This window comes from Onychostruthus taczanowskii, unplaced genomic scaffold (assembly GCF_017590055.1).
Source record: "Onychostruthus taczanowskii isolate IOZ18803 unplaced genomic scaffold, ASM1759005v1 scaffold60, whole genome shotgun sequence".
Classification (NCBI taxonomy): domain Eukaryota; kingdom Metazoa; phylum Chordata; class Aves; order Passeriformes; family Passeridae; genus Onychostruthus; species Onychostruthus taczanowskii.
In genome coordinates, this window is record NW_024503680.1 from 5,108,156 (window position 1) to 5,135,302 (window position 27,147).

A 27,147-nucleotide genomic window follows, 5' to 3' on the forward strand; every position below is an offset into this window, starting at 1 on the left:
GGCGGTGGCGGCAGCGCCGAGCTCTGGTGCTCAGTCCGCGGTTCACTGTATATATTTATATATAAACAAGGACAGCAGTGCTGTGGTGTTGCAATGAGGAACAGCTGCTCTGGTGCTGGATGCTCCCGGAAGATCTGGTGCTGCAGTTCGAATGGAGAGATCAGGGGCACGGCCAAAGCCAGGAGAAGGTTCTGCGCACCGGCTGCCATCCGGCCTTCCCTCCTCCCCTCCGGGAGCGCGGTGCAAAGGGGTGGCGGGGCTCTCAGTGTGCAGACAAACCTCTCGCGAGCCGTCTTTCAGGAGTAGATGGTGATGACCTCCCGGCCCCCACCACGCACCAGGAGCACTCTGTCCAGATGCTCCGTCAGCACCTCCAGGAACTCCATGTCTGCACAGCTGTCAAGGAGGACAATCTTCACACTTGGGGAACATGGCGACAGCCCTGTGCCATCCCTGCCCAGCCCCAGCTGAGCCTGCAGCACTGACACCTGCACACCAGAGCCAGGAGCTGGCGGGGTCAGTCCCAAGCAAGGAGCCAGGGAAGCCCACCCTTGCAGGTGCTGTGCCATGGGGATGGTGACTGAGCCAGCAGATGGCTGAGCCCCACAGACTCTACCTGGGCCCCCATCATGTGCCACTGCACTCATGGGTGTAGGTGCAATGTCATGTGGTCCCAGCACCCATCACGTGCTGGAGGGGCAGGCTGGTGCCAATGACAGCTGCTGGACCCAGCCAGGTGCAGGAGGTGCGGGGGGTCCAAGCTCAGGAACTGACCTGTGCCTCTTGGCACTCGCCTAAAAGACCCACCAGTTTTGGGGAAGACATGGACCCTGGTCCCCCTGGCACAGAGGGGTTTTGATGACTGGCCCCACAGGAAGGATACAGTTCTCATCCCCTTTCCGGTTACGGGGAGGCCCTGGCATGTTCAGCAGGACCAGCTTGGCATCGTGGGACTTCTTCACAATCACCTCATTGAGCCTCACAGCCGTGTGCATCCTCCGCACGTCGGACTGGTTCCTGTGGGCAACAGCACGTGTGGGCACGGGACAGGCACAGCCAGCGTCCAGCCCACACCAGCCCCAAGGAGCCACAGGGCACACTGGCCTCCTGCCCTCGGGCACCGCAGCCTGGGCTGCAGCACAAACTCGGGGTGCAGCAAGCTGTGCCAGGCACTGCGCTGGTGACTCTGAGCCTGCACCGGTGCCGTGAGCCGCAGGGCCACGCACGGTGCCCATGGGCAGTGGCACCCACAGCTGCTCGGGGCCAGGCTGCGTGGGAGTGAGCAGGTGGCACAAGTGTCACCGTGGGTGCCTGTGCCCAGGCTTGCAAGGAGCTGCCGGCAGCATAGCAGGGCAGATGAGCGTGTGGTGCGGGCAGGGCACGGTGCACGGGGCTGGCAGCCAGAGCTGCCGTGTGCTGCCCGGGTGAACTGTCTGGCACCGCAGCTGTCACGGCTCACTGAGCCGCTCTCCTGCACAGGGGCAACCCCGCTGGCTCCCATCATGCTGCCCCATGAGCACAACCCAGCTCCCGCCACCCCAGCCCCGGCACCCAGCCAAACCCAGACTTACAGGTTCTCCCACTCCCTGCCAGGAACATGATGGGGTCGGAGAGAGAGACAGAGAGAGGGAGAGAGAGAGAGAAATGTGAACACCAGGTGGGCACCCCCATGCCCCACAGCACACCCAGCCTGGGCACCCCATCCCTTGCCAGCACAGTTCTACACAGGCACCCCTCCCCACTTGCCCCCAGCCCCTCTGCAAGGGCGCACTCAGAGCACCCAGGCTGCCTGACCACTCCAGGGCAAGGATCAAGCTGGTGCTGCCAAGGCCCTGCCTGCACCCACTGGCTGGGGCAGGCAGGGACAGCCAGGATCACAGGGCATGGGTGGGACAAGGTGGCAGCATGGGGGGCCGTACGGCTTCATGCTGAAGAAGTCTTTGATGCCCTCAGGGCTGACAGGGCTCTTGCTCTTGTTCTTCTCAGCAACGGACTTCTCCTTGGTCCAGGTGAGATGCACCTTCTCAGGGGCTGCCTCCACCTCATCACCAGGGGACTGAGAGCTGCTGGAGAAGGTGGTGGCGTTCTTGTCGTGGATTAGTTGGACCTGCAGAGGGAAGAGGGGAATGGTGGGCAGGGCCTGAGGCTAGCTACCTGCCTGACCGTGTCTTGGTACAACCCCTCACCTCCTCCTCTGGCTTCTCCTCGCCGTCAGCAGCCTGCTCCTCGGGGACGTTCAGGCGCAGGCGTGTGTTGGCCGGGTTCTTGCGCCGGATGGAGCCACGGGACTCATCCGTGATGCTCTGGATCTGTGTGAGAGGGGTCAGCCAAGGAAGTTGGGCACAAGAGGGCTTGGCTGGGCAGAGCCTAGCCTGAAGCCCATCAGAATGAGCACACAGAGCTGCAGGGCAGCTAGGTTCACATCAGATCCACCACAGGGGTCAGAGCCCACCCAGCCTGTTCTGCAGCCTCACCTCCCGCTCCCGCTCGTTCTTGGTGAGGTGCATTTGTTTGAGGATCTGGGAACGCTGCTCCATCACCAGCGTCTTCTCATAGGTGTAGGCAGAGATGTCACTCTCGTGCTATGGGGAGAACAGAAGAAATTTGGGGCAGGGTTAGCTGTACTACCTGCTCCCAGCATGGCCCAGTATGGTGCTGTGTCCCCCCATGGTGCTGTGTGCTCCATGTCAGGCTCTGTCTGGCTCCCATGCACAGCATCCCTGACTGCAGCACGTGCCCTGTTCCAGTACTCACCATCTCCACCACCTCCACCTCTGCGGTGATGCGCAGGTGGTACAGGAACGTGGTCAGGTCCTTCTTCATCTGGATGCTGTTGTCATCCATCTGTGCCACTGTGAAGATGCGCATCTTGCACTTACGCCACACCTGCAAGGGATGGGGGAGGCTTGGGCACGGCTCGAGAGGGACAGCCCCAGTCCCAGCCCCAGCCCCGCACTGCAGGGCCCAGCGCTGCGGGGCCCAGCCTACCTTGTGCTGCCGCAGGAGGAAGGGCAGCAGCATCAGCATCCCCCCATCGTGGACAATCCACCAGACGTCGATGTGGCCCTCTGAGAACCGCTCCTGGTTGCCCGGAAACATGGCAACATTCTTGGCCACCAGCAAGGCCAGGTGCCCAGCTGTGGTCTCTCGCACCAGCTCTGGGAGGGGAAGGGCCACGTCAGCCAGGGCAGCTTGCAGCCCCCCAGGCCCAGCAGTGCCCACCCTCCATGGTGCCTACCAATGAAGTTCCTCCAGGTCTGGTGGTCCTCCTTCTGGCGCCAGCTGCGGGGCCAGCCCACCAGCACCGTGTTGTGCTGCAGCCCCCCCAGCCCGCTGGACTGGATGAGGTGGGACATGCCATCCCGCAGGTTAGAGGAGATCACCACCTGACAAAAGCCCTTCACCTTCTCTGCTTCCATCAGGCGCCGGATGGACTGCAAGGGAGAAGGAAGTCAGAGATCCCAGGGCCTCGGGGACGGGCATGGATCACGGGCACAGCAGCTGCCGGGCACAACAGTGGCCCAACCCAGGCCAGATGAGGCAGAGGGTGCAGGATGTGGGGTACAGGGTACAGAATGGGGGGTACAGGGTACAGAATTGGGGATGCAGAGTATGGGGTACAGGGCTGTGAGATGCAGGGTGCAGGCTGTGAGGTGCAGGCTGCAGGTCCTCCCAGGGTGCCTGGGTCTCTGTGCCCCATGGCAGGCCAGTGGCTGTGGGGCAGGGGGGTGATAGCCAGTGAAGCGCAGAGCTGGCACACAACTCTGCTCCGTGCAGAGTGGAGGGTGTCCTTGTGCCAGGGCTCTGACAGGTGGCAGAGCAGCAATTAGAGTTATTTACTCAGAGAAATTATAACATGTCTGCATGGGAGAGAAACTGTTTGCTTCCAAGGGCTTAATCTCATTAATGTGCCGCCCCGCGGGTGCAGGGGGTGGGGAGTGCTCTCACTCTGGCGGGGAAAGGCTCATCTCCCACCTTGCCTGGCACCAGGGCCACAGAGACTGTGGTGAGGGTTGAGGCTGAGGAGTCCGCTCAGCACAGCAGCCCCTGGCTGGGCACTGTGCTGTGCTGTGACGTGCCATGCTGTGCCAAGTCTTGCAGCAGCTGGCCAAGACTGGGACCAGTGCTTGGCTGGTGCCAGCATCTCTGGTGTCTTGGAGGGGAAGAGGAGTCCAGAGGTCCCTGTGGTACTGTGAGCACCAGTGAAGCATGGAGTCCTCGGGCTCTGCCTGATGCCACTCGAAAGCTCCAGGGCCACCAACACTGGCCATGGGGCAGAAACAACCCTGGGCAGCTGTGGACCTACTGCTGGCACAGCCTGCCCCAGCGCAGGCAGCTCTCACCTCCTCCGCCCTCTGCGCCTGAGGATGGTTGTCCAGGAAGGTCCCTTCTAACACAGAGGCCACGATAGTGAGGCCCTTCCCAGCCTTGAGCTGCGACGTGAAGGACAGGAGCTGGGGGTGCACCACGTTCTGCTCCTGATCCCCACGGACCAGGACCAGCAGCTGTGGCCTGGAAAGAAGGTCCTGCAGTCAGTGCCCGCACCCAGCTTGTCCCTGCACCAGAACCCTCAGATCCCATCTCCCTGCCCAGCCCTACCTCCAGTTTTTGGTGTGCGGGGGCCCTTCCTCCAACCGCAGCAGGGCATAGCGGGCTGCACTCAGGGACAGGCCCCGGATCCCGTCACCCCACTCCTTCTCCGCCCTGCAGGAACCAGCAGCACGTCAGGGACGCCCATGGCTCTGGCCACAGAGCACCACGCTGGCACCCTGGAGCATCCTGGGATTCCAAGCAGCCCGGGGGGAGCTGAGCAGCCACACTGAGAGGCCATGTGGCCACGGGGGCTGGCCAGGACCTGCGGCATCGTGGCCTCCCTTACCCGCGGTACTCGATGTATTTGTAGATGAGGCCAGCGATCAGCATGGCCACCAGTGCGTAGTACCAGGAGCAGATGAACATCAGCGCCAGGCAGAGGCTCATGCCCAGGAAGGACAGGGTCCTGCAGAGGGCACAGAGCTGTCAGCGTGCCCTGGGGCCCCCACAGTGGGGTGTCCTGGGGTGTCCCTATGCTGTCCCTTCCCGCCCGGCTCACCAGTGGTAGTAGCGGAAGCGGGGCCGCCAGTTGGGCGTCCGCAGCAGCGTTTGCACCGCACACGCCAGGTTGACAAACATGTAGCACATGAGGAAGAACCTGCAGGAGAGAGCAGGGGGCTGAGTGGGTGCACTGTGAGGGACTGAAGTCTCCACACCTCCTGGCCCCGGAGTGGCCAGTGCTGGAGCACCACTGATGGACAGAGAAGCAGTGCCATGGACAAACCAAGCCTCAATGCTGGCCAAGGTGTGACCCCAGAGTTCCTGCAGGGCCCCCCTCTTCCCAGGCAGGGGCCAGGGCGGCAAGGGCCAGGGCAGCAGGTGCGTTCCCCCCTCTCCCCGAGGAGCAGAGACCCACACACGCCACCCGCTGCTTGTGAAGGTGCGGGTCGACAGCACGCTGCCTACATGGAGAGGATGGGAGCCACCTCGTCCAGGGAGGCGATCAGGATCCCGATCTCGCAGATGCAGGCTGTGAGCAGCAGGGCCCATGTCGGCTCCCCGTTGGCTTTGCCATGGCCAAAGACCTGGAAATGAGGGGAGAGGGGCGTGTCAGGCTCTGCAGTGCCCCGTAGCCCTGGGCAAGGGTACTCAGTGCAGCCTGAGACTGGACTCTCCCATATACCCAGCCCTGGCAGGAGCAGGGACTGGGAACACTGGGTGCCGTAAGCTGGAACGTGTCCCATTGGAATCTGCCAGGAAAGCAGTCCCAGGGCTGGCTCCTGCTGACAGCACAGTCCCGTTCCCGGCAGATCCCGTGGCTCGCCCCACACCCAGCACAGCAGCCCCTGTACCCCACCAGGGAGGAGCCCCAGCTCACAGCCTGGCCACAGCCAGCACAGAGTCGGGCACCCCGTGCTGGGGACGGACTCGCAGCCGGGGGACAGTGGCCCCTCCTGCGGCTGAGGGGACCGGGGAGGGGGCCGGGGCCGCGTGTCCGGACGCATTAGAGGGTGCGGGCGGAGCGAGCGAGAGCTCGGGCTGGGGCTGCCAAGGAGAAGGAGGAGGATAAAATTAGCCTGCTCTTCCCTGGGGGGAGCTGTCGGGTTGGATTTGGAGAGATGAGGTTGTGGGAACGCGTCTTCAGAGAGCAGATAAAATATGAAGCGGCACGGCAGCGGGGGGGAGGGAATTCTGACCTTTCCCGACACTCTCCTCCCACCGATACCGCAGCCAGAGCCACCACGGCCGCCCACCGCCGTGCCGGTGCCGGCGGGATGAGGGCAGGGAAGCGGGGCTGCTCAGGGTGGGGTCCCGCCGGTCTCTCCGTAGCCACAGTGGGCGATCGCGGTGGGGAAACACCGGACTCGGGGGTCACCTACCCTGAGGAAGGGTACGATCCCATCCCTGGAGATGGCTTGCAGGAGGCGGGGGGCTCCGGTGAGACTCTGCAACCCAGCCCCACAGGTGGAGAAGAACGAGCCAATGACAATGACCCATGGGGACGGCCACGCCAGGGTGCCAACCACCAGGTTCCCGTTGACAGCCTCACCAAACCTGCGGGGCATCAGCACCACCTGCAGCTCCATCCCATGGCCGAGCACCTCCCAGCCCCCCACAACAGCACCACTCTGGAGGGATGTGACACGACTGGGATGTTGACTCAAGGGGTGAGCAATGGACCAGGCTCAGATCTGTGAGGGATCTGTCCTCATCCCTGTCCTGTCAGCGTGGCCAAGGACAAGGACAGGTGTGGGACAGGACTCCTCGTCCCTGTGCCAGGGAGGGCAATGATGATGCATGCAGTTGGATCCTGTTTGTGTTGGTGCTGGCGACCCAGAAGTGTCACCTGCCACGTGCGGTGAGCAGGGCTGCCCCAGATAGGCAGGAGCACAGACAGCCCTGCCTGTTGACAAACAAGTGGCTTTCTGCAGCCCCGGAGGGGGAGGAATGCAGCAAACATGGATGGCTGGGATGCACACAAGCCCCCAGTGCCTGTTACATGCACCAACCCCCCTACCTGGTTACACCCACCAGCCCCCCAATGCCCCTATGTCTGCCCAGTGTGTCCTGGTTGCAGCCTTCCCCACACCTCTGTCTGCCCCTGGGGCTGCTCCTGCCCCAGCCCATTCTGGGGGGCTGCTACACTCTCCATGCCCCCATGGCCTTGGGACACTCACTTGTCACGCAGGACGACCCCCTCGATGCATGCTCCAAAGAGGACAACAGAGCTGATATCTGCCAGGTAGTCAAGGAGAGCCAGGAGGATGCAGAGTCCTGCCTGCCCAGCCAGGGGGTGCTGGGGCCCTGCCCCAGCCCAGTGAAGCACCCAAGCTGACCTGCCCTGCAGAGCCCACGCACCCTCAGCCCCACAGCCCAGGCTCAGGCAAGCCCTGAAGGATACAGACCGCAGAGGTGGTGGCAATGGCCAGGATGGTGCCCGTGGGGATGGACTTCTGTGCATCCCGCAGGTCTCCAGAGCGGTTGGAGCCAGCCATGATGCCTGGGGAAAGAGGGGATGGAGTCAGGGGGAGCAGAGCTACAGCCCATACCCGTCCCAGATACCCTCACGCCTGGCACCGTGTGAACCCTGGGCACAGCAGGGCACGGCTCGGTGTGCGCCAGGATGGGAAGCAGCCCTGATGGACAGGAGAGAAGGTGCTGCTGCGGCTTGGGGTACCCAGCCTGCTCTTCTCACCCCCCCAGCACTGCCCCCCCTACCCCAAACCGCAGTCTGAGGCCACTCAAGGATTAGGCTCAAAAGCTCTCAAGTGCCTTGTCTCATTAGCCCTTAATTAGCTCAAGCACGGACGGTGGCCGCCGCAGGGGCAGGGACAGGGTCCAGCCCCGACGTTGCTCTGGGAGGGCAGGAGGTCACGCAGGGACACGGCCGCACAGGCGGGTTCGCCACAGCCCCAGGGATGACCCCAGGGCCCGCGGCACCGGGGGACAGGCGTTCTGCAGAAACCGGCACCTGCCGGTGAACGGCAGCGGGAGAGAGGGCGGCGGAGGCCGAGCGGCTGCCGGGGACCCCGCAGCGCCGGACCCTCCAGCGCTCGCCATGCCCGGGGCAGCCCGGGGGCTCCCGCCAGGCTTGTCCCCGGCGGAGCTGCAGGGCAGCCCCGGAGGCTGCGCCCCCCTCGGCTCCGCAGCGGGCCTGGGGCGGGGGGGCTCCTCTGCCCCCGGAGAGCTAAAAATACCGAAGCGGCGGGACGTCAGCGCGCACCGGGCGGCACCGTCAGATCTGCAGCGCGGGCGGCTGCGGGGGAGGCGATGGCGACCAGCCGCCCCCGCGACGCCGCTGTCACCGCCGCACCCAGCGCGGGGGTGGCACACGTGGGGCTCCCGGAGCACGCCCGGCGGCACGTGCCCGGTGTGCCCGCGGCTCCCACCTGTCACCGAGGGGAAGTAGATGCCGACGAGCAGGGTGAAGTAGGACGTCATGTCGCTGAAGACGTAGGGCTGGTCCATGTCCACTGGGGTGTCGGGGGAGCTCACTGAGGGCAGCCCCCGCTTCTCCACGATCACGCCCTTGGTCAGGTATGAGCTCCAGAGGTTCTCTGTGAGGAGGGAGGAGGACGGGCAGTGCCTCCAGCATGAGATGCCTGCAAGCCCCCATACCCAGCACAGCATCCCCACCCCACTGGGGTGGAATGGAACTGGGGGGTGTCTGGTTCTCCCACCCCTTCCCTGGCCTCACTGAGCAGCCACCTCTGCCAGCACACGGGGCCGCGGGCATCCAGAGGGTGAGGGTGGCAGCACAGGTGGGCAACCAGAGCAGCTTCATACTGCTGTTGGCAGCGTCCCCACAAGATACTGGAGCAGCTGACATGGGATTGCAGTAGCAAATAATTAAGAGGGTAATATAATTAATGCTGATCAACACAGGTTTAAGGGAAGTGGATCGTGTCAAAGTAACTTGATAATGTTTTTGATGGGATTATGAGTGCGGGGCTGATGTAACAGGCTTAGCGTCCCTCCGTGTGCTGCTTTGGCCGCAGATCGCAGGGAGAAACTGGAGCAGTGGAGAGCAGCCAGCACCGGGCAGGGCGGGCAGAGGCAACTGCCCTTGGCATGTCACTGCCGGGGGGCTGCAGAGAGGAGAGCCAGCCCTCAGCCCCCGGCACTGAGCCCCCTTCATGGCTGCTCACAGGTGGCAGACGGGGCTGGCAACCCCCACTGGCCTCGCCTGTCTCATCCTCCCTGAAACGTTGTGTTTCTCCCCACCCCTCACCTAGGGCACAGCAAGCCCCAGTCATCTCTGCCAGGGTCAAACTGTGCCACCTGTCTTAAGATGCTGCTGGGCCGGTCACCCTTGTCACCAGCCATCCCAGAGTGGGGTCCTGGCTCTGTCCCAGTGCCCCCAGTGCAGGAATGTTTGCTGCCTGTTGCCCTGAGAGAGACCAGCTGGGTGGGTGGGGGTCTGCACCCCCTCCCCAGCAGCACCATTGCCAACAGGAGCATGTTCCACCCAGCAACCAGGAACTCCTTATCTGATCCAAAAGACCCAGAGTGCAACATCTCTGGGAGGCTCCCAAACACCCTGTGACTGTGCTCCACTAATCACCATCACAGCTGCAGCCCTGAGCACCACGTGCTTAGCTAAGTCTGACCTCCCATGCCCGTGTCCACACAGACACCAGGGCAGCTCCACAGCCATCAGGAAGGACTGATCCTGCTCATGGCTCTGCTGCTTTCCTGAGTTCCAACAACCACTCCAGCATGGGGGTCTGCAGACACCCTCTGAATGTGGCACAGAGCATCAGCCTCTGCCACCCACTGCTGAGCATGAGCACCTAGCAGATATATCAGCATCTCCAGAAAAACAGGTCATAAGTGGCTCCTCCCAGCAAATTCACGCATCTTTCTGTGGTCCTGGCCACTCTCCCAGCAGGGCAGTAGCCAGAGTAGCTAAGTGGCCCCAAGGGGTGATCACTTCTCTCAAAACCTCAAATCGATACCAGCCTTTCCAAAGGCCAAGAGGAAGCAGAGGGAGGATTTATTCCTCCCCAGCCTTTGGGCTTCATTCTGAGCCACCCCACTGGCTGACACAGACTGCATGCAGGTTGCTGCAGCACCCTGCTCTGTCACCCAGTGCAGGAGTGTGTCCCACTGCCCAGCACAGCATGAGCACAGCTCCCTCTGCCTCAGGAGCAGAGCAGCCCCCAGCAGGGATCTCCCACATGCTCTCCCACCTGGACCCAGCACCGTTTGCCCCCACAACACCTGGCATGGCTGAGGAGCCATGCTTAGGATGGCCTCCCACAGCACACCTCCACCAGCCCTGCTGGCAGAGCTGCCCACCCGGCACAGCCACTGCCCCACCACAGCTCCCTTGCACCTCCTTCTCCATGCTTCCACTCCCATGCCTTCATGCCCATGCCCCATTCCCATGCCTCTGTTGGCATGTGCTCACCTTGGATGAGGCCGCTGGCAGCACCAGGGATGCCCTCGATCTCAGTGACGTTGTTCATGGTGAAATACTCATCGCAGGTCGCATTGAGGAAGCGGGAGGTGCAGAAAAGCTCCCAGAGCTTGGAGCCAACTGTCTCGTTCCCCTCCACCACCATCTTGGTGCAGAGGTCGAAGCCGTGGCGTGAGAGGGTCCTGTTGCCCAGGAGGCAGATCCTGGGGGGACACGGGCACTCAGCACTCGGGGTTTGCATGCCCCAGCCCTGGTGCATCCCTGCAGGACCTCGTACTCACGGGAAGCTTGGTGGGTCAAAGGCTGATTTGATGACACCAGCGTAGATGGCGAGGATGGAGAGGATGACACAGCCCAGGAAGACCAGGGCAAATTTGTTGACATACTTGACACCCACGAACACGACGGTGGCCATGCAGGTCAGCACACAGGTGCCGTACACACGCATGTTGTTGAGCATTGCAGCTGCCTCCCCACTGGCATCCTCTGCCTTGAAGATGGCCATGGCTGGGAAGATGTAGGCCTGGGAAAGAGTCACAGCATCACCACCTGGCTAACAGCTTGCAGAGGGGCCCCAGAAGAAAGGTCCTTCAGGCCCCCTGCCCTGCCATGAGCTGAGCCCATGGCACTGCACAAGGCAAGGACCAGGTACCTACCAGCAGGATTTCGATGGTGCCCAGGATGTACATGGCACCGGCAAAGGTGGTGCCCAGGTAGAAGCAGAGCCCTACAGCACCACCAAACTCAGGTCCCAGGGAGCGTGAGATCATGTAGTAGGAGCCACCCGCTGTCAGAGAGAGCAGAAGTGGGTCCCAGCCAGACCCCAGTGACACCCTCAGCCCTGCCAGGTATCCCAGAGAGCAGACTGGAGCCAGGATAGCCATGGGCCCTGCTCCAGCACTGTGCAAGATGCAGAACAGCAGGAGTGACCACACTGGCAGAGTCATTCCCCAGCAGCCAGGTGCAATGGCCAATGGCACAGGTGTTCCCTGGACACCAGACAGGAGCTGGAGCCCCAGGGACCTGGGCCATACCCTGCTCCATCCTCCCAGAGGAGCCTTTAGAGCTGGGCTGCCAGATCAATGGTCCCGCTGCGGCAGCAGGATGATAAATAGCTTTAATTACACCCCGTGTTGGGCTGTCAGTGCTGTGCCCAGCCTGGCGCAGCTCACGGCTCCCCAGGGCTCTGCAGGGCTGCCGTGGTCCGGGGGAGGCAGCCAGGGCACCCACCGGCCAGAGCCCGCAGTGCCTCCTGTGGGGCAGAACCCACACACAGCAGCGTCCCTGTGTCCGGCGGTGGCAGAGCCCATCCCATCGCCCAGCCCGTGGCACTCAGCACGCCCTGCTCCCATCCTCCTGCCGTGTGTCTCCCGGCTCCCCGCGGCCTCGCCAGTCTGGCGGAGGGAGGAGCCGCGGCTGGCGGCTCTCGCTGCCATCTGCACCTCGCGGCTTTGGGGACGGGTGGCGGCTCCGCGCTCCCCCGGGCCGTGGGGATCCCGCGCGGGCTGGTGGCAGAAGGCTGGGGAGCGGCTGGCAGCCCCGGGGGATGCTCTCTGGGAAAAGCCCCTGCAGGCACCCCACCCGGCAGGGACCAGCTGCCCGTGGCACAGCATGGAGGCGGGCTTGGCTCTACCTGGCACCACACCGTTGGTGGCGATCGCACTCATGGAAATGGCCGTCAGCATCGTCTGCGGGAAGAAACACAGTGTGTTCAGGAGCTGGGCAGAGGGACAGGGGAGTGAAGGGAGAGCTGGGGCCATGCTAGGACATGGGGCCTCTTGAGGCCACGCTGAGAGGTGCCACAGGGCAGGGATGCCCAGGGAGGATGAATGGATGGATGGATGGATGGATGGATGGATGGATGGATGGATGGATGGATGGATGGATGTGTGGATGGGCAGGCAGGGCTGCTGGCTGGCAGCACAGCTGACAGAGCTGAGCCCTTGGAGGGGCTGGCAGCACTGGGGTGGCTCAGGCTGTCCAGGATACTGGACAAGGCTAGACTTCCCAGCCTCTGCCCTGGGGTGACTGTCCTAGCAAGGTGGCTCTCTGCATGGTACCAGAGCAGGGGACCCCAGCACACCTCCCTACATGGCAGATATAATCTGGGTCATCATTTAAGCACCATTCCACTGCTGATTCCTTTGGGAAACTGAAGGCTTTTCCTTGCTCTAAGTGGGGCAGGAGCTGGGGCAGGGGCAGAAGCAGGGGCAGGAGCAGAGCTGGGGCAGGGCATGGTGGGCTGGCAGCTAGTGCACATCTCCATAGTCCATCCAGCCAGACTGGTGACCTCAGGCCATGGGCAAGGCTAGTGAAGGCTTATCTGGCTCCAAAACTCACACAGGAGCAGCAGAGGAAGACCATGCAGAATGACTCCATGATGCCAGCGATGCCCACCACCCAGGTGAGACGCAGGAAGAGGATGACTCCAAAGATGTTCTGAAGGCAGGGCAGGTAGACACCCATGAAGGTGCCCATCCGTGGGGCCTGTTGAGGGAACAGCAGTTACCAGGGCTCAAGGGCCTGGCTGGCAGAGGAGCAAGAGCAGCCAGGAACCCAGGGCAAAAGTGCCCCTGGTTGAGGCGAAGGGGTCCCCTGCTCCCAGAGCAGTCTACGGCCTGGCACTACACAGGCAAGGGCTGGAGAGGGAGGGAAGGTTACCTCCCCGCTAAGTCCTCACCTGCACCGGCTTCTTCTTGCCTCCATCATTGTTCTCAGCCTCCTCGTGCTCCCTGCTGCCCTGTGGCAGGTTGGTGTAATTGGCCAGTCCACTCAGCAGGGACGAGACCATCGGGCTGGTGTCCATCTCCTCCTGTGGAAAGCAGATCCCAAGTTGTGAGGACTGTCCCCTGGGACCCCAGCCAACCCCAGGAGACCTCACCAGATGCTACCCCACTGCCTGTCCCTCCAGGAATGGCTTTGGCATTGTGGCAACCCTGGCCTGGGGCTCTGGCATGTCCCAGTGCCCGGGGTGCAGGTTGGATGCTGTGGGACAGCTGCCTAGCCCAGCTCCCTCCCCGTGCCCGACTGCCTGCATGCCCTACCTCGAAGAGGGCCATGTTCTTGCCATCATACTCCTTGCCCTTCTCCAGGTCCGTGCTGTTAATGAAGGGGCTGCTCTCCTTGGGATTGCCATCGCCTGCAGAAACACCACTGAGTCAGTCAGGCAACCCCTGCTCCACCCACACATGCAGAACATCCACACCACAGGGTCACCGCTGTGAGGGGTCACGGCTGCCCGTGGCTGCCAGGAGAGCTGCCGGGGCTGTGGGCACCATGCTCACGCCCAGACCCAGCACAGGCAATGCCAGGACCCATCCCAGACCCCGGCATCACCTCCCACGCCGCACACGGGCAGGGGCTGCCATCCCCAGGAGCACACGCTGCCCTGCCCGGCCGTGCTGACACGTGGGCCCGGCGGAGCGCATCCACGCAGAGAGGCGAGCAGAGTGCATCGGGGGCAGCCTCCGGCGGCACGCACGGCAGCAATAACTCACGGCACGGGCTGCCCGCGGGTGAGCGCGCCGGGACTGCCCTCAGCGCTGCGTCCGCGGGGCAGGACCTGGACGGCTGCTCAGCATCAGCACAGGGGATGGTCCCGGCACAGTGCCTGGGAGCGGGGCGGCCGGCCAGGTGTCTGGTCCTCCTCCTAGACATGCGCCACAGGAGTGGGGGCCACAGGGCGGGAGCTGACATCATTGAGGGCAGATGATGCCCGGGGCAGTGGAGCCACCCACAGCAGTGCCAGGACCATAGAACTACCAGGACAGGGGCCACAGCCACTCACTGCATTAAGGACCTAGTGCAGAAGAAACCTGGAGTTGGCTTAACAGCGATGAAAACAGCTGAGCTGCAGAGCAGCAGAAATAAATCAAGCTGGAAATGGAGCAGCAGTAAGGATGGCGCTGCTGGAGCAGCACAGCTCCAAGCTGCAGAAGGTCCAGAGCAGAGACGGACCAGGAGGCAAAGGACACAGTCCTGGGCAGAGCAGCTGAGGAGGCACCCATGGCACGGGGAAACCTGGGCAGCCAGGCTAGTCCCCAGCCCTCAGTGGGGGGAGAGAGGCTCCCTGCCACACACCCATCCCACCACAGCCCTGCAGCCAGAGCAGCCACACTGCCATTGGCCACCGCACTGCTGGGCAGGTTGCCCACATGGGCAGGGTCACAGACCAGCTCCATGCTTTGGGACCTCCCCCTCCACCATCCTTCAGCATGGAGCCCATGAGTGCCCTGGGGCAGATGTATGATACCCTAGCAGTGTAGTCACCCACTCATGGTGGTGGCCACAAGACAAACCCTGAGACCGTTTGGAGCATCCTGGCCCTTTGAAGACCGCCATTCTCCTGCCAGTTGACTCATATTCGGGATCCTGGAAGCCCGTGTGCAGCAGTGATTCACCATCTGCAATTCCCTGGCAGACAGGGTGCTCCTGGCTGACCAGGAGGTGAAGCCTCAAATGCTACAGGTGACACAGACCTGCGGGCTGGCCCCAAACTCCCACCATCCCTGGGCTCCTCCAGCCTGGGGCAGCAGGGCAGCAGTGTCCCTGAGGGCACAGCCAAACACCGAGGCACAGCCCACAGGCTCCTCCTGTGCAAGAGTGGCCACGGCAGTGCCACCGGGACACACTGGCCCACAGGCTTCTCTCCAGAGTCCCCTTGGACACACACCCAGCACCTCAGGTTGCACCACTGCCATGTGCCTGCCCTGCATCTCCCACAGCAGATCTCATCACGAACCTCATGCGCACCTTGCTCTGTATTTGGTCTAAAGCCCCACTGAACCCTGCTGTCATTAGATAACAGCAATGGTGTGAGCTGGCAACCACCCACTCACCACAGCTCTTGCCCACCTGCACCAGCCCTGGGGACCACACTGATGTGAAACGTCAGCCACGCTGACATGACACCCTCCAGGCTGATGCTGTGGCCACCCCAGTGAGGTGACACAAGGGTGCAGGAGCAGGGGTGGCTGGAGCTCACCTCCCCCTTGGGGCTGGGTGGCACCGGGGGACACGGGCAGCTTGGCAGGGAGACGTGCTCGAAACGTGGCAAGGCTCTGGGACCCCTCCGGGAGAACGGAGCCCGCGGGGGCCTCGCCTCACCGCCTGGTACCCAGCCGACGACATCACCGTGCAGGTTTCCATGGCAACGGCGAGCCACGGCCGCCTCGGCTCCCGCTCTTATGTAACGGCGCAGGCAGCCGGACGCTGGCCCCACATGGCACCCGCGCCCCGGCCCGCCGGCGCCTGAGGGATGGCGCGGCCGGAGCCCGGCCCCAGGGCACCCCGAGCCCACGGGACTGCCCCGCTGGGCTGCACACGACAAGCGCCAGCGGCACCCTGGGGTGCCCGAGCTCCAGTCCACGGCACCGCAACAGCACCCACAGCTCGCAGCCCCTCCGTCCCCACCTCTGGCCAGCGCTCCTCAGGCCGGGGCCACGGCCCGTGCTGACATCGCCCAGGCTGCTGGGGCTGGCCCGTGCCGCAGGAGCCCCTCGCCTGGGGATGCTGCTGCGAGCACCAGCACCGGGAGAGGCCCCGGGCTGGCGAGCATGAGGATGCAGCACGGCTCGGGAGACTCTCAGTCTCCCACGTCGCTGCAGCCCCACAGACTGGAAGGAGTTAAGCACCAGGGCGCGGGGTCCCAGGTGACAAAGCACTCCCGCTCCTGCTCCTGCTCCTGACGGAGACCAGACGGCCGCAGCGGGGCTGGTGCAGCCTCTCCCCGGTAGCTGCCTCAGACCCGCGGTCTGAAGTCAGGGGCAGCCAGGGCAGGCAGGAGCAATGCCCCCGGCCCTCACCTGCCACTGCCACGGCCAGCCCTGCCCGGCGGCACAATCGGGGCGCTGCCTCCCAGCCCTGGGGACACGTGGGACACTGCCAGTCCCAGCAACGCCCACGGGGCTGCCCCTGCCCCGCTCCGCCAGAGCGGCGCAGGGCCGGAGCGCTGGACAGGGCCAGCAGCCCCGAGGCCAGCAGCAGAGCCGGGAGAGACAGTGTGAGCAGAGCAGAGCCGAGCCGAGCCGTGCCGTGCCAGGCTTCGATCCCGGCGCTCAGCCGCCCCCCTCCCCAGGGATCACTCAACACGAATCGGCCTTTTAATTTGCTGCGGCGGCTGGAAGGGCTGGCAGCGGGATCGCTGGCAGGAACCCGCAGCCCCGCCGTGGGCACCGCGCAGCCCCACTCTCAGCAGGGCTTCCACCAACCTGTCTGCCCGGGGCAGCCCAGAGCAAAGGCGGCAGCGCCAAAGGACCGTCACAGCACCCTCGGAGCCCCCCAAGGCAGGGCTTAGGCAGCAGCACCAACCACAATTTGATCTTCTAATGGCTTTTTACTTAGCCCTAAATTGGGTTGGGAAGCGTCATGCCCCTTATCCCAAATCCTCCCTAATCGCTTTACACGGCACAGGGCACTGAGCACTGGCTGGGGTAGCCCCAGCAGCCACCCCCCACGGGTTAATTAACCGCAGCTGCTGCCAAGGTTGCTGCCCGACCAAGGGCCCGTGCCCTCCGCAGCATCCAGAGCTCAGCGAGCCCCAGCCAGGGATCGGGCACCAGGGCTGCGGCACTGCCAGGAGGTGCAGTGGATGAGGGGGGCCATGGCGGGGACAGCCCCGACCTCAGAGCCCTCCGTGTCTCCGTCTGTGCTCCTGCACAGGGCTGCTGACGGCTCCGGAATCCCCTGCGCCACCCCCACCCCGATCCCCTCGGCCCCAGGAGCAGCAGCAGTGCGACGGCTGCTCATGGCTCTAGGGATGGCCTGGGGCTCCCCTGCAGGTACACAGGACACCTTGACGTTTGCCACAGGACACCTGGACTCCCGGGGCTCTGCCTGCAGCAAGGGGCACCCCAGGGTGACCCCAGCAGGCCAGCGAGCACATGGGTGAGCACGTGGCCCTGGCTGATGTCCCCAGCTGCTGCCGTTTTGCAGGAGCTGCTAGCCAGGGAGGCCACGCTGCTGTTCTGTCACCTCCGGCTATCAAGGGGACTTGGCTGTACACACACTGCCTGGCCCTGGGCTGTTGGCCTGGGGCGCCTAAGGCAGATGGGGATGGCCAAGGTATTCTTATGGCAGTGGCATCTCTGCACCCACCCATCTTCCTTCTACCCTGCACAGGAGTGTCTGACAGCTGCTCTAGGGAGGGCGACCCTTGGAGAGGCCACACAGCCCTTGCAGCCCCACTGAGGCAGAGATCACCGATGATCAGAGCAGTGCTAGCTCGTGCTGGCAGCGTCACAGCAGAGCCACTCCAGCTGCAGCGTGCCAGGGGAGCAGGGGTGGGGGTCAGGGGTGGGATGGTGGAGGAGGATGCCCCCATCCCAGGGCTGCATTTTCCCCCTCCAGCCAGCAAGCACACCCGGTGGCCTTTTGGGCTGAATTCCTTCACAGCCTGACCCAAATTGGACCAACTGCTACTTCAGACCTATCCTCTTCCTTCCTAAACCCAGGATTATCCTCCCTTTGATCAGCCGGCCCTGCAGCGCAGGATTTCCAGCACAGGCGTTTTGGCTGGCTGCATTTAAACAGCTTCCCAGATTCTCCAACAGTCCAAGCCCTGCCTTGGAAATGGCCATGGACACAAGTTCCAGCAAAGCTCCTGGTCCTGGATCTGGGCTCCTCAGGCATCCCAGTGCCACCGGGCTGGGTGTCAGCATGTCACCCTGCAGTGGGGCTGCGGCTGACATCCCAACACCCCGACCAGAGCAGTGCACGGTGCCAGCCCGGACACTGCAGGCAGCAGCCCTTTCTGCTCCCCGTCCAGCCCTTGTTGGGTTGCTGGGGCTGGAACCCTTCCAGCCACTGTCATGCAGCTCGTGCATGCTGTCCAGAGCATGGCCTGAGTGGGGACACTGATGACTTTTCTGACAAATAAGGCCTAAGTGGCACCCAGAGCTTCAGTGGTCGTGCTGGGCTTGGCAAGTCGCTGGACAGCCGGCACTGGAGCAGCCAGGACATGTGGAGGGGGCCACTGGCATTTAACAGCTTTGCTACCTGAAGGGTTTTCCATGGTCCCTGCAGACAGATCTCATGATGGGAGTTCAGCTGACCCTTGGCATTGGGGGACAACCTGCCCCCCCCAGTGCAACCACCCTTGTCACAGGTGTGGGGAGCTCTGCTGAGCCCCTTCCTACAGACAATCCCTGCTCCCCCAAGTCCCCCAGGCCCCTTCTTCTCCAGCCCTTCACCCGCTGTCCCACAGGGCAGCATCTCACCAGGCTCAGCTCCAGGGACAGTCTGCCTGGTCCATCTGTAGTGGCACTGTGTCCAGCCCTCCTGCCAGACCCCAGCATGGCTGCACCGCCTGCTGCCACGCCACTGGCACTGCCGCGGTGGAAATCAGTGAGTGGGAGAGATCCTGGTGCTGCAGAGGGCAAGGGGAGGGCAAGTGCCCAGGGAAGGGCACGGCTGGGGGCCAGTGCGACAACCTCAGCCCAGCAAGGTGCCCCCAAAAGTCTCCTGCCAGCCCTGACCTTGAGCAGAGCCGCAAATAAACAAGCAAATAAACAGACTGGGGTCGGCAGAGCAGAGGAATACACAGAGCCTGTGTGGCTGTGCCCAGAGCCCCACTGTGGGCAGCCGGGACCCCCACAACCACTGCCATAGCCAGCCACACGCTCCCGGCTGGGGCTTTGGCAGACCCCACGAGGGGACCTGGAGAGGAGACTTGACGTTGTCTGGGAGGGTCAGAGGGGCAGCGCAAGTCCTCCTGTGCACACACTGCATCCCCCTGGCTGCAGCCCACCCCCGTGCCCGGCAGGAACACTCACAAGAACGGGGCCTGTGCTGCCTGGCTGCCCGGTGCTGGACGCGGCCCCGAGAGGAACGGGGACCCTCGCACAGCTCGGTAGTGCCGGGCGCCGGGAGGGGCTGAGGCCAAAGCGCCAGCAGTGACGGGGCTGCTGCGGGGCCGAGCGGCCCCTCGGCGGCGGAGGACAGCGGCCCTGCGCCAGGGCTGCAGCGGGACGGGGCACAGCGCAGCACGGACTGCACCGGACCGGCTCCACAGGGCTCACTTTGGCTCAGCTGGGCTCGCTTCGGCTCGTTCGGGCTCGGCCCCGGGACGAACGGCTCCGGCGGCCCCGGAGCAGGGCCCGGGCGGCCACTTCAGCACCGCGGACAGCGGCGGCGGCCCCGGGGGGTGGCGGGAGCGGGACCGGTGCGGCGACTGGCGGGGGCTGTCCGGGAAGCGGCGGGGCCAGCCCCACAGGGTCGCCCGGAGCACAGCAAGCAGCCCCCACCCGGGAGGAGGCTCCTCGGTAGCCCCGCACGGCTCGGCCGCACCGCCGCTTCCCGGGGCTGCCGCAGCGGCGGGAGTGCGGCCGGGGCTGCGCGGAAGCGCCGGGAGCGGGAGCATCCCCGCACCGCCCGCCGCAGCCCCGCGGGGCCGCCGGCCGAGAGCCGCCGTCGCGGCCGGTGTCTCTAGGCCGGGCTGTCCCGCTGTCCCGCTCGTCGGTGCCGATGCCGGTGCCTCACCTTGGCTGGCGCCGCCGTCGCCGTCCTCGCAGTCGGTCAGGTTGTTCAGCATGGCGCCGGTGCCGCGGCCGCTCGCTGCCGCCGGAGCTGGAGCTCTCGCTCCGCAGCAGCCGCGTTCCCGCGCCGCCCCCCGCGCCGGTGGGAGGGGGCTGCAGTGCGGAGGCGCCCGGGCTCACGGCTCACGGCTGCTGCCGGCGGAGCCCAGCCCGGCCGCCCGCTTCATCACGTATGCGGGAGGCATTGCCCCCGCCGCGGCGGGGAGGGGGGGGGCGCGGCGGCGCGGGGGGGCACAAAGACGAGAGAGCGGAGCGGGGCCGCCTCCCGGCTGCGCCAGGCGTGGGGGGGAACTAGGGCAGCGCTGCGGGCCCGGCTGGTGCGGGCGGGACGGGACGGGACGGGACGGGACGGCCCCGCAACCGCACCGACCCTGCACCCGGCCCGGCCCCGAACCCCGCCTCCAGCCCCCGCACTCCGCACCGGCCCTCGCACCGGCCCCGCATCCGCCGCCAGCCCCCGCACCCCACACCAGCTCCCGCACCGGACCCCGGCGCAGCCTCGGGACCTGGAACACGCTCGGGGTGCACAGCGGGGCAGAACCTCTGCCTGCGGGACCGACACAGCAGAGGCGGCTGAGGCCCGGGATCACGCAGCCCCGGTTCGCGAGGCCCCTGCCCCGCCACGGGCGGCTGCCGGGTGGGGGCGGCTCCCGGTTGGGCAGCACCACGTCATGCAGGGGACCCCTCTGCGGGCATCAGGGCTTCGGCCATGGATGGAGATCCTTGCCCCAGTAGCAGGACGATCCAGGGCACCCGGGGAAGGGGAAGACGTCCAGATCACCCCACAGTGGGGCTGGGGGGACAGCAGATGTGATTGACCCTGCTCTGCCCAGCTGACCTGCAGCTCAGGGAATGCTGCCTGCAGAGGGGAGCAAGCTTGATGTCACCTCCCCTAGTGACCAGGGGACCGAGATCACACCCATAGCAACCTTCTCAGACCTGGTTGCAATGGGGCCAAAATCCCCAGGCCCTGTGCTGTCTACAGAGGCCCCAGCTCTTGCAGCTGTCACCCACAGGACCAGGGGCACAGGCCACTCTCGAGCTGGAGTTGTAGAGGGACCCTCCAAGGCTGTTTGAAGCCCCCTGTTCTCTCATGCAACTAATCCGGGAGGATCCCCCAACCGGAGCTGGCTGCAGCTCCCGGCATCTCCTCCAGCACAGGCTGAGATCATGACAGCCCGCTGGCCTCTGTTACTTCTTGACGGCTGTAATTAATTGTTTACTTTCTCCTGGTGCAGAGCCAGCTGCTCCGCAGCGCGGATGCTCCCAGGTCTGACCTCGCGGCCAGGAGAGAGGCTCAGACCCCTCACCCCAGCCCGGCAGGCAGCACCAATCCCTGCCCTACGGCCGCAGCCAGGACCCCGGGACCTGGCATCCCTGGGGAGCTGCAGCAGCACAGCCCCAGCTCCACGGCAAGCAGCACAGGAGGGCTGCAGGGAGGATGGGCAGTTCAGGGTGGGCACTCCCCGCCCAGGACTCTGTGTGGCAGTCACCACATGGGGCTGCCCCTGTCCAGCTGCAGCAGCACCAACCCCTCACACCTGAACCCCTCAGCCCTGAGCAGCAGCCAGCACTGGAGCAAAGCGCTGGCCCACTCCCAAGGGCTGGGACTGGAAGGAAGGGGCTGCAGACAGGATGCAGCGGACAAAAGCACTGTCCCATGTTGGCCTGGGGATCAGAGGGCACTCCCAACCCCTCCAAGGGGCTGTGGCTGGCCAGAAGGGCAGCAGGCCAGGGTCCAGCCAGCCATGGTGAGTGCCAAGCACCAGAGGGTGGTTTTTTGCAGGAGGCCACAGCGTGTGGGCTCGGCACAAGAGGGATTTTCCTACTAAAACAGATGCGGGGGAGGGAGCACGTGAAAGACCACTAATCCCCTAATCCCAGGATTATGGCTCCATTTCAGGGGTTGGGATTTGACGGCAGCACAGGGGGCTACGCTATCAAGACCGCATTGGCTTATCCTGTGCGCAGGGTCCCGCCAGCATGTGGGGACAACTGAGAGTGTCTCTGAGGCAGGGGAGACTGAGGGGGCTTGATCTCCCAGCAGAGCACTGGCCTTAACCCTGGCCAAAATGCCCCTGACTGGGGTATGTGGTTCAGTGTGTTGAAGGGAGAGAGGTCTGGTACGGTTTGGGCATCATCCATGCATTGCATTGCTTGCAGTCTTGCTGCAGGCAGCACAAGGGCATGGAGAAAGAGGAAGATCAACGCTTTTCCCTGGCCATGGAGTGGGGGATCAACTGCAAGTGGCCCCTGAGTCGGAGTAGCAGGCAGGATCCTGGCTCCAGGCCAGGCAGAGCATCAGTGCCCCACTTAACTGCAAGAGGCTGCCCAGGAATGACGACGGAGAGCGGCCAAGCCAAGAAGCATCCCTGCAAACTGTCCTGTACCCCTGCAGAGACTCCTGAGAATGTCCCAGACCCCTCTGCACAGAGCCTGGCTTGGGGGAATCATTCTCACAGACATTCCTAGGGCTGAAATCCTGGCTGCTGGCCACACAGCCCTTGCCTGTCCTATTACCAGCAGCGGTCAAACCTCCCAGGAGCGAGACACGTGCTGGAGTCACTGGGAAACCTCCTGAGGGCAGGGAGCGGGCAGCCTGGCAGTGTGCCACACGGCCAGTGAGGGCGGCTGTGCTGGGGAGATGCTGGTCAGCACATTGCACTGCCTGCTGTGATCCCTGGGCACTGTCAACAGCCTGCCTGTCCACATCCCACCAGGATGGGACACCCCACACTGAGGGCTTGAGGCATGAGGACAAGCAGCTCCCAGGGAAAATAAGAGCTGGTGCAGGAAAGACCCCAAGATGATGGAGGTGCAGCAGGACAGAAGGGCAGTGATGCCAGCCAAATATTGTAGCAGTGGGTTTGCATCACAATGTGCTCTCACCACGCTGTCCTGACAGCCCCAGGAGCCCAGGGGCAACACATCCTGCAGCACCTTGGCAGGATGGAGTGCTCTTGTTCACCTCCATCCAGACAACTCAGGGCCCTGCCACCAGCATGGGGCAAAGGCAGAGCTCAGAGCTGACACGGGCACCAGCTGGGACTTGACACCAGCTGCAGCAACAGGACAGGACATGAGGGAGGTGCAGCATCCCGTGGGGCTGGGTGGGGAGCCACGGGAGGCACTGCAGCTGCCTGAGGCTGAGAGCAGAAGGGCAGCAGTGGGGCAGAGCTGGCAGAGGCTGTGGGGCAGGGCTGGCAGAGGCCGTGGGGCAGGGCTGTGAGCTCCTGCGTCACACGAGCCCAGCACAGCGCGCAGCTGGCGCAGCGTCCCCAGCTGCCCTTGCCCAGATGTCTTGCCAGCAGCAGGGCCACGGCAGTGGGCGGCCGGGCAGCCTGGCACAGGGATCAGCAGCAGAAGCAGCCTCCTCCCACCAGGCCCCGCTCCTGGCGACGCAGCTGAGGAGCCCCCAAGCAGCCCTGTGCCAGTTGCAGTACCCTGGGGATTCCAGGCAGCCACTGCTGAGCCAGGGCCAGAGGGCCCAGCGATGGCCGAGGAGCAGCTGCATGGCCACTTGCCAGCCGCTGCCAGAAGGGTTTGGGTGCAGGATCAGCTGATGAGGCACTGAAGTGTCCTGTGCCCCACACGGCACCCGTCGCTCAGTCCCACAGCCTGTGCAAGGACCTCCACCCTTGGCATCCCACTGAAACACCTGTGGTGCGTTCAGTGGCATGGAGACTCCTTGGGAAGGTACTGATGGGGCTGTGGCTGCTGCAGCCCCCCGGCAGCATCCCACCCCCCACATCATCGGCCTCTACCTGCTGCACACCCTTGGCTCACCTAATGATACCCCGAGGGCACTCAATCTGCCACAAACCTGACCTGAGTGTCAGCGAGGGGGCTGGAGGAGATGGGAGGGCTGGGGGAGTCTCCTTAGCATCCCCTGTCCCTCACGGGTACCCCTCCGTGCGCGGTGCCCCAAGCGCCCCCGTCCCTCCCTGGTGTGCTGCCCGCGCTCGGCAGGGCCCTGCAGGGCGTGCAACCAGGGCTGGTGGGGTCCCTACTCTAGCCAAGCCCCCCTCAGGGCCTCCCCTCCCACCTGGGGCCAGCCCCACACAACTGCCCCACAGAGCCTGCTCCATGGCCACAGCCCGTGAGCCCAGGGCCCTCAGGGGCGCCGGGAGAGCTGCGGAACCCCCTCAGCACCGAGAGCCACGGCAAGGGTGACACCGGGACCGGTTTCCATAGCGACGAGAGGCTCCTTAACTGCTTGGTTGCCATGGCTACTGCCGCCGAGCCCGACCGCTCGGGACATAGCGGGGCTGCGCGGTGGGGACGATCCGGTGCCCCCTCGGGCCAGGGCGGCTGCCCCACGGACAGCGCACCGGGCACGGGGCAGCCGCCCCACGTGCAGCCCGCGGGGGAGGCCCAGCCCCACGGTGGGTCCCAGGTGGAGCACATCGCTCCCCGGTGCCGCGGGGCCCGGGCGGCGCTGCGCTCGCGGCGGGACCGGGCCCCATCAAACCACGCCCATAAGGCAACAGCCCCGCCCCTCCTGGTCCCGCCCCGCCTCTTTCGCTCCAGGCCACGCCTCTCTTCCCCCCCCTCCCTCACACCCGCGGCCCCGCTTAGTCACCCCGAGCCGCGGAGCGCACGGGCCCGTCCCCGCCCCGCTGCCCGGCGGTCGCTGCCAGGCAACTCTCGCCACTCACCCGCCCCCGGAGGACCGCGAGGCCCAAACTCCGCTCCGCCACAGCGCCGGAACCGCCGCCGCCGCCCCCTGTCGCAAAGCGACCCCCCCACTCCTCCGCGGCTTTACGGCAGCGGGGCGGGGCCGCGGGGCGGGGCCGCCAGGGCCACACCCCCACCGGAGCCGTCCCGTCCCGTTATCGCCCCCTGGCGGCGCCGCGCAGCCCTGCCCGCCCCCGCACGGACCGGCTCAGACCTCGCCAAGACCCCGCGCAGCCCTGTCCGCCCCCGCCGCCGCCCGCACGGATCCCATTTCCCGGGTCAAGCCCGGGATCAGGCCCGGCTCCTGCAGTGACCTGCCCCCGGCCCCGAGGTCCCCCCGGCGGCGCCGTGTCCGTACCCTGCCCCGCCCGGCACCGGGCGGTCCCTTGCGGCCACCGCCCCTTCCCGGGGGCTGAGATCCCTCCTCAGCACCACCCGCCTGGGGTCGCTCCAGGGCAGGGCCTTCCCAAAGGGCGGCCCCGGGAGCCACAAGGCGACCTGAGCACGGCGCCAGCTCACGGACGAGCAGGGGCCCTCCAGCTGGCCGGGGGTCCCCGCACCGCCCCGGCACTGGCAGCACGGCCGGCTGCAGCCTTCGCTCCCGCACCGCCCCGAGATCCCCGGGATCTCCGTCACTCTGTTCCCCCCACGCGTGACACTGACATGGGGTTTGGTAACACCCAGAGTTCGCCCAGGGCCGAGTCCCTCCCTGACCACTGCTGTCCAGAGTTCCTGCCTGCCATCCGCAGCGCCTGCCAGTCCTGCAACCGCCAGCCCCATGCACCCCTCCCATCCATCCCCCGGGAGGCAGCATCCGTGGTCCCAGCACTGTGGAGGATATGAGGAGTCCCTGAACGCTGCCAAGCCCTAAGTAGCCACCCTGCCATGGCCGTGACCACCCCACAAAACAGGGCACCTCCAGCAGGACCAGCCACTGGCTGTCCTCTGGGAGGGCACAAGGTCACAGCTCAGACAGAAGGATGTGTCCCCTGCTCCCACCACGGCCATTTGGCATGCCCACCCCGGTTCCCCACAGCCCCCCACCAGCAAACTGGCTGCCAAACCGAGGAGCTGCTCCTGGAGGGCCCCAGAATTCAGCCACAGCCCTGGCTCATCACAGTCCGCTCTGCCCCAACACAGCCCACAGGCCAGGCCCAGCTGGCCCAGCTGCCATAAAGTGACAAGTGGCCCTGCATCCCCTTGCCACTAAACACAGCCCTACGTCACCCACGACAGTGTGATCCTAGACAGGGCCCCAAAGGCCCGAGCCCACTGACAGAGGCAAAGCCCAGCCCGGGTGTCGTGGTGTCCCTCCGGCTGCTCGCGCCTCCCACCCGCGCCCTTCGCCGAGGGTGCAAGGTCACAGCTCCGGCAGCACAGCCCCGGTGCTGCCGTCGGCCACTTTTCTGGGATCGATACGGCTCCGGTGACAGCAAAGCCCCACCGCCACGTCCCCTGGGCACCACGAGGCGATGGCTGCCGGCTCCAGTGCCTGTGCCCACGGCAGCCCGGTGGGCACTGCTGCATCTGAGGGCTGGCCACAGCTTGCCCTGTCCCGGCTGGGCAGCAGCCACCCTCCACCATGGCTCCCTGGGGAGCAGTATGTGACCCCACACCCACAGCCGACCCACAGCCACAACCCCGCTCCATCCCCCTGCAGGTCCGGCGGCAGCAGGGTCTCGATCCAACAGCCCCCGGTACGGGGACGCAACAGGGGAGCTCCCTGAGGAGCGGAGGCGGCTGCGGGGAAGAGTCTGAGACGGGGGGTCCTGTCCTGCTGAGCCCCACTCCCTGCTCTGCACCTCCCATCTCCCGGATCCCGCAGCTCCGTGCCATCCCTACTCCGGGGGTCTGCGCTGCCTCCGAGGGGCCAGACCGACCAGAGCTCCGCACCCCCCGTGGTGTCCCGACGGCCGGGCCCTCCTTGCGGACCCTCCCCGCGGACCCTGTCCTGCCCCGCGGATCCTCGTCGCGGACCGTGTCCCGCCTCCGGAGCCTTCCCGGGCCCCCCTTGCCCCCGGCGCTCACCCCCGCCGCCGGTGACGGTGAACCGCCCGCTCATGGCCCCGTCGTCGCCACAAGTGGCTCCGGCCCCGGCGGTCGCTGAGCGCGGCCCCGCCGGGCGCTGACCGGGGTCCTAGTGCCCGCGGCACCGCCCGCCGCGCCGCCCCCGCGGCCGCAGGGCTGGCTCCAGTCCGAGTGGATCGGCTCGGCCCCGCTCCGGTCGCCTCGGTTCGGCCCCGTTCGGCCCGGCTCGACTCGATGGGACCGGACCGCCCCGCCACGCCCGCTCGGTCCCACAGCCGCCGCCGAACTGGGGGTGCTGGGACCGTGCCCCAACGGGACGGGAGGGGGCCGCGCTCTGCCCCCGCCCTGTCCGGAGCCGCGGCCGCTAATTACAGCTAATTACAGCCCCGGAGTTGCGGCTGCCCCACCCTGCCGCGGACCCGGGCACCCTCGGGCACGATCCCGGTCCTGGCC

At 65.4% G+C, this 27,147-nt stretch overlaps 1 protein-coding gene across 1 annotated transcript; it reads right to left on the reverse strand.

The window, feature by feature from the left end:
- Nucleotides 1–26,787, reverse strand: SLC12A5 (solute carrier family 12 member 5). The gene is made up of 27 exons (XM_041419301.1): nt 26,695–26,787; nt 13,501–13,595; nt 13,137–13,268; nt 12,797–12,943; nt 12,090–12,144; nt 11,113–11,243; nt 10,738–10,979; nt 10,448–10,659; nt 8,424–8,591; nt 7,436–7,534; nt 7,212–7,269; nt 6,414–6,588; nt 5,500–5,618; nt 5,093–5,191; nt 4,880–4,999; nt 4,600–4,704; nt 4,344–4,512; nt 3,239–3,434; nt 2,989–3,158; nt 2,755–2,886; nt 2,475–2,582; nt 2,187–2,309; nt 1,920–2,107; nt 1,572–1,586; nt 884–1,017; nt 280–388; nt 1–140 (listed from the first exon to the last, which is right to left on the reverse strand). Exons 1-26 carry the CDS (start codon nt 26,726–26,728, stop codon nt 297–299), a joined length of 3,318 nt encoding a protein of 1,105 aa, XP_041275235.1. The 5' UTR covers nt 26,729–26,787; the 3' UTR covers nt 1–140; nt 280–296.
- Between the last annotated feature and the right edge of the window lie 360 nt (nt 26,788–27,147).

Excerpts from the sequence above, each read along its gene's own strand:
- SLC12A5 (XM_041419301.1), bottom strand. The coding sequence starts at position 26,728 with ATGAGCGGGCGGTTCACCGTCACCGGCGGCGGGG. Across the intron at positions 13,269-13,500 it reads AGAACATGGCCCTCTTCGAG|GAGGAGATGGACACCAGCCC; the intron begins GTAGGGCATGCA and ends TGCTTTCCACAG. Across the intron at positions 3,435-4,343 it reads AGGCGCAGAGGGCGGAGGAG|TCCATCCGGCGCCTGATGGA; the intron begins GTGAGAGCTGCC and ends TCTCCCTTGCAG.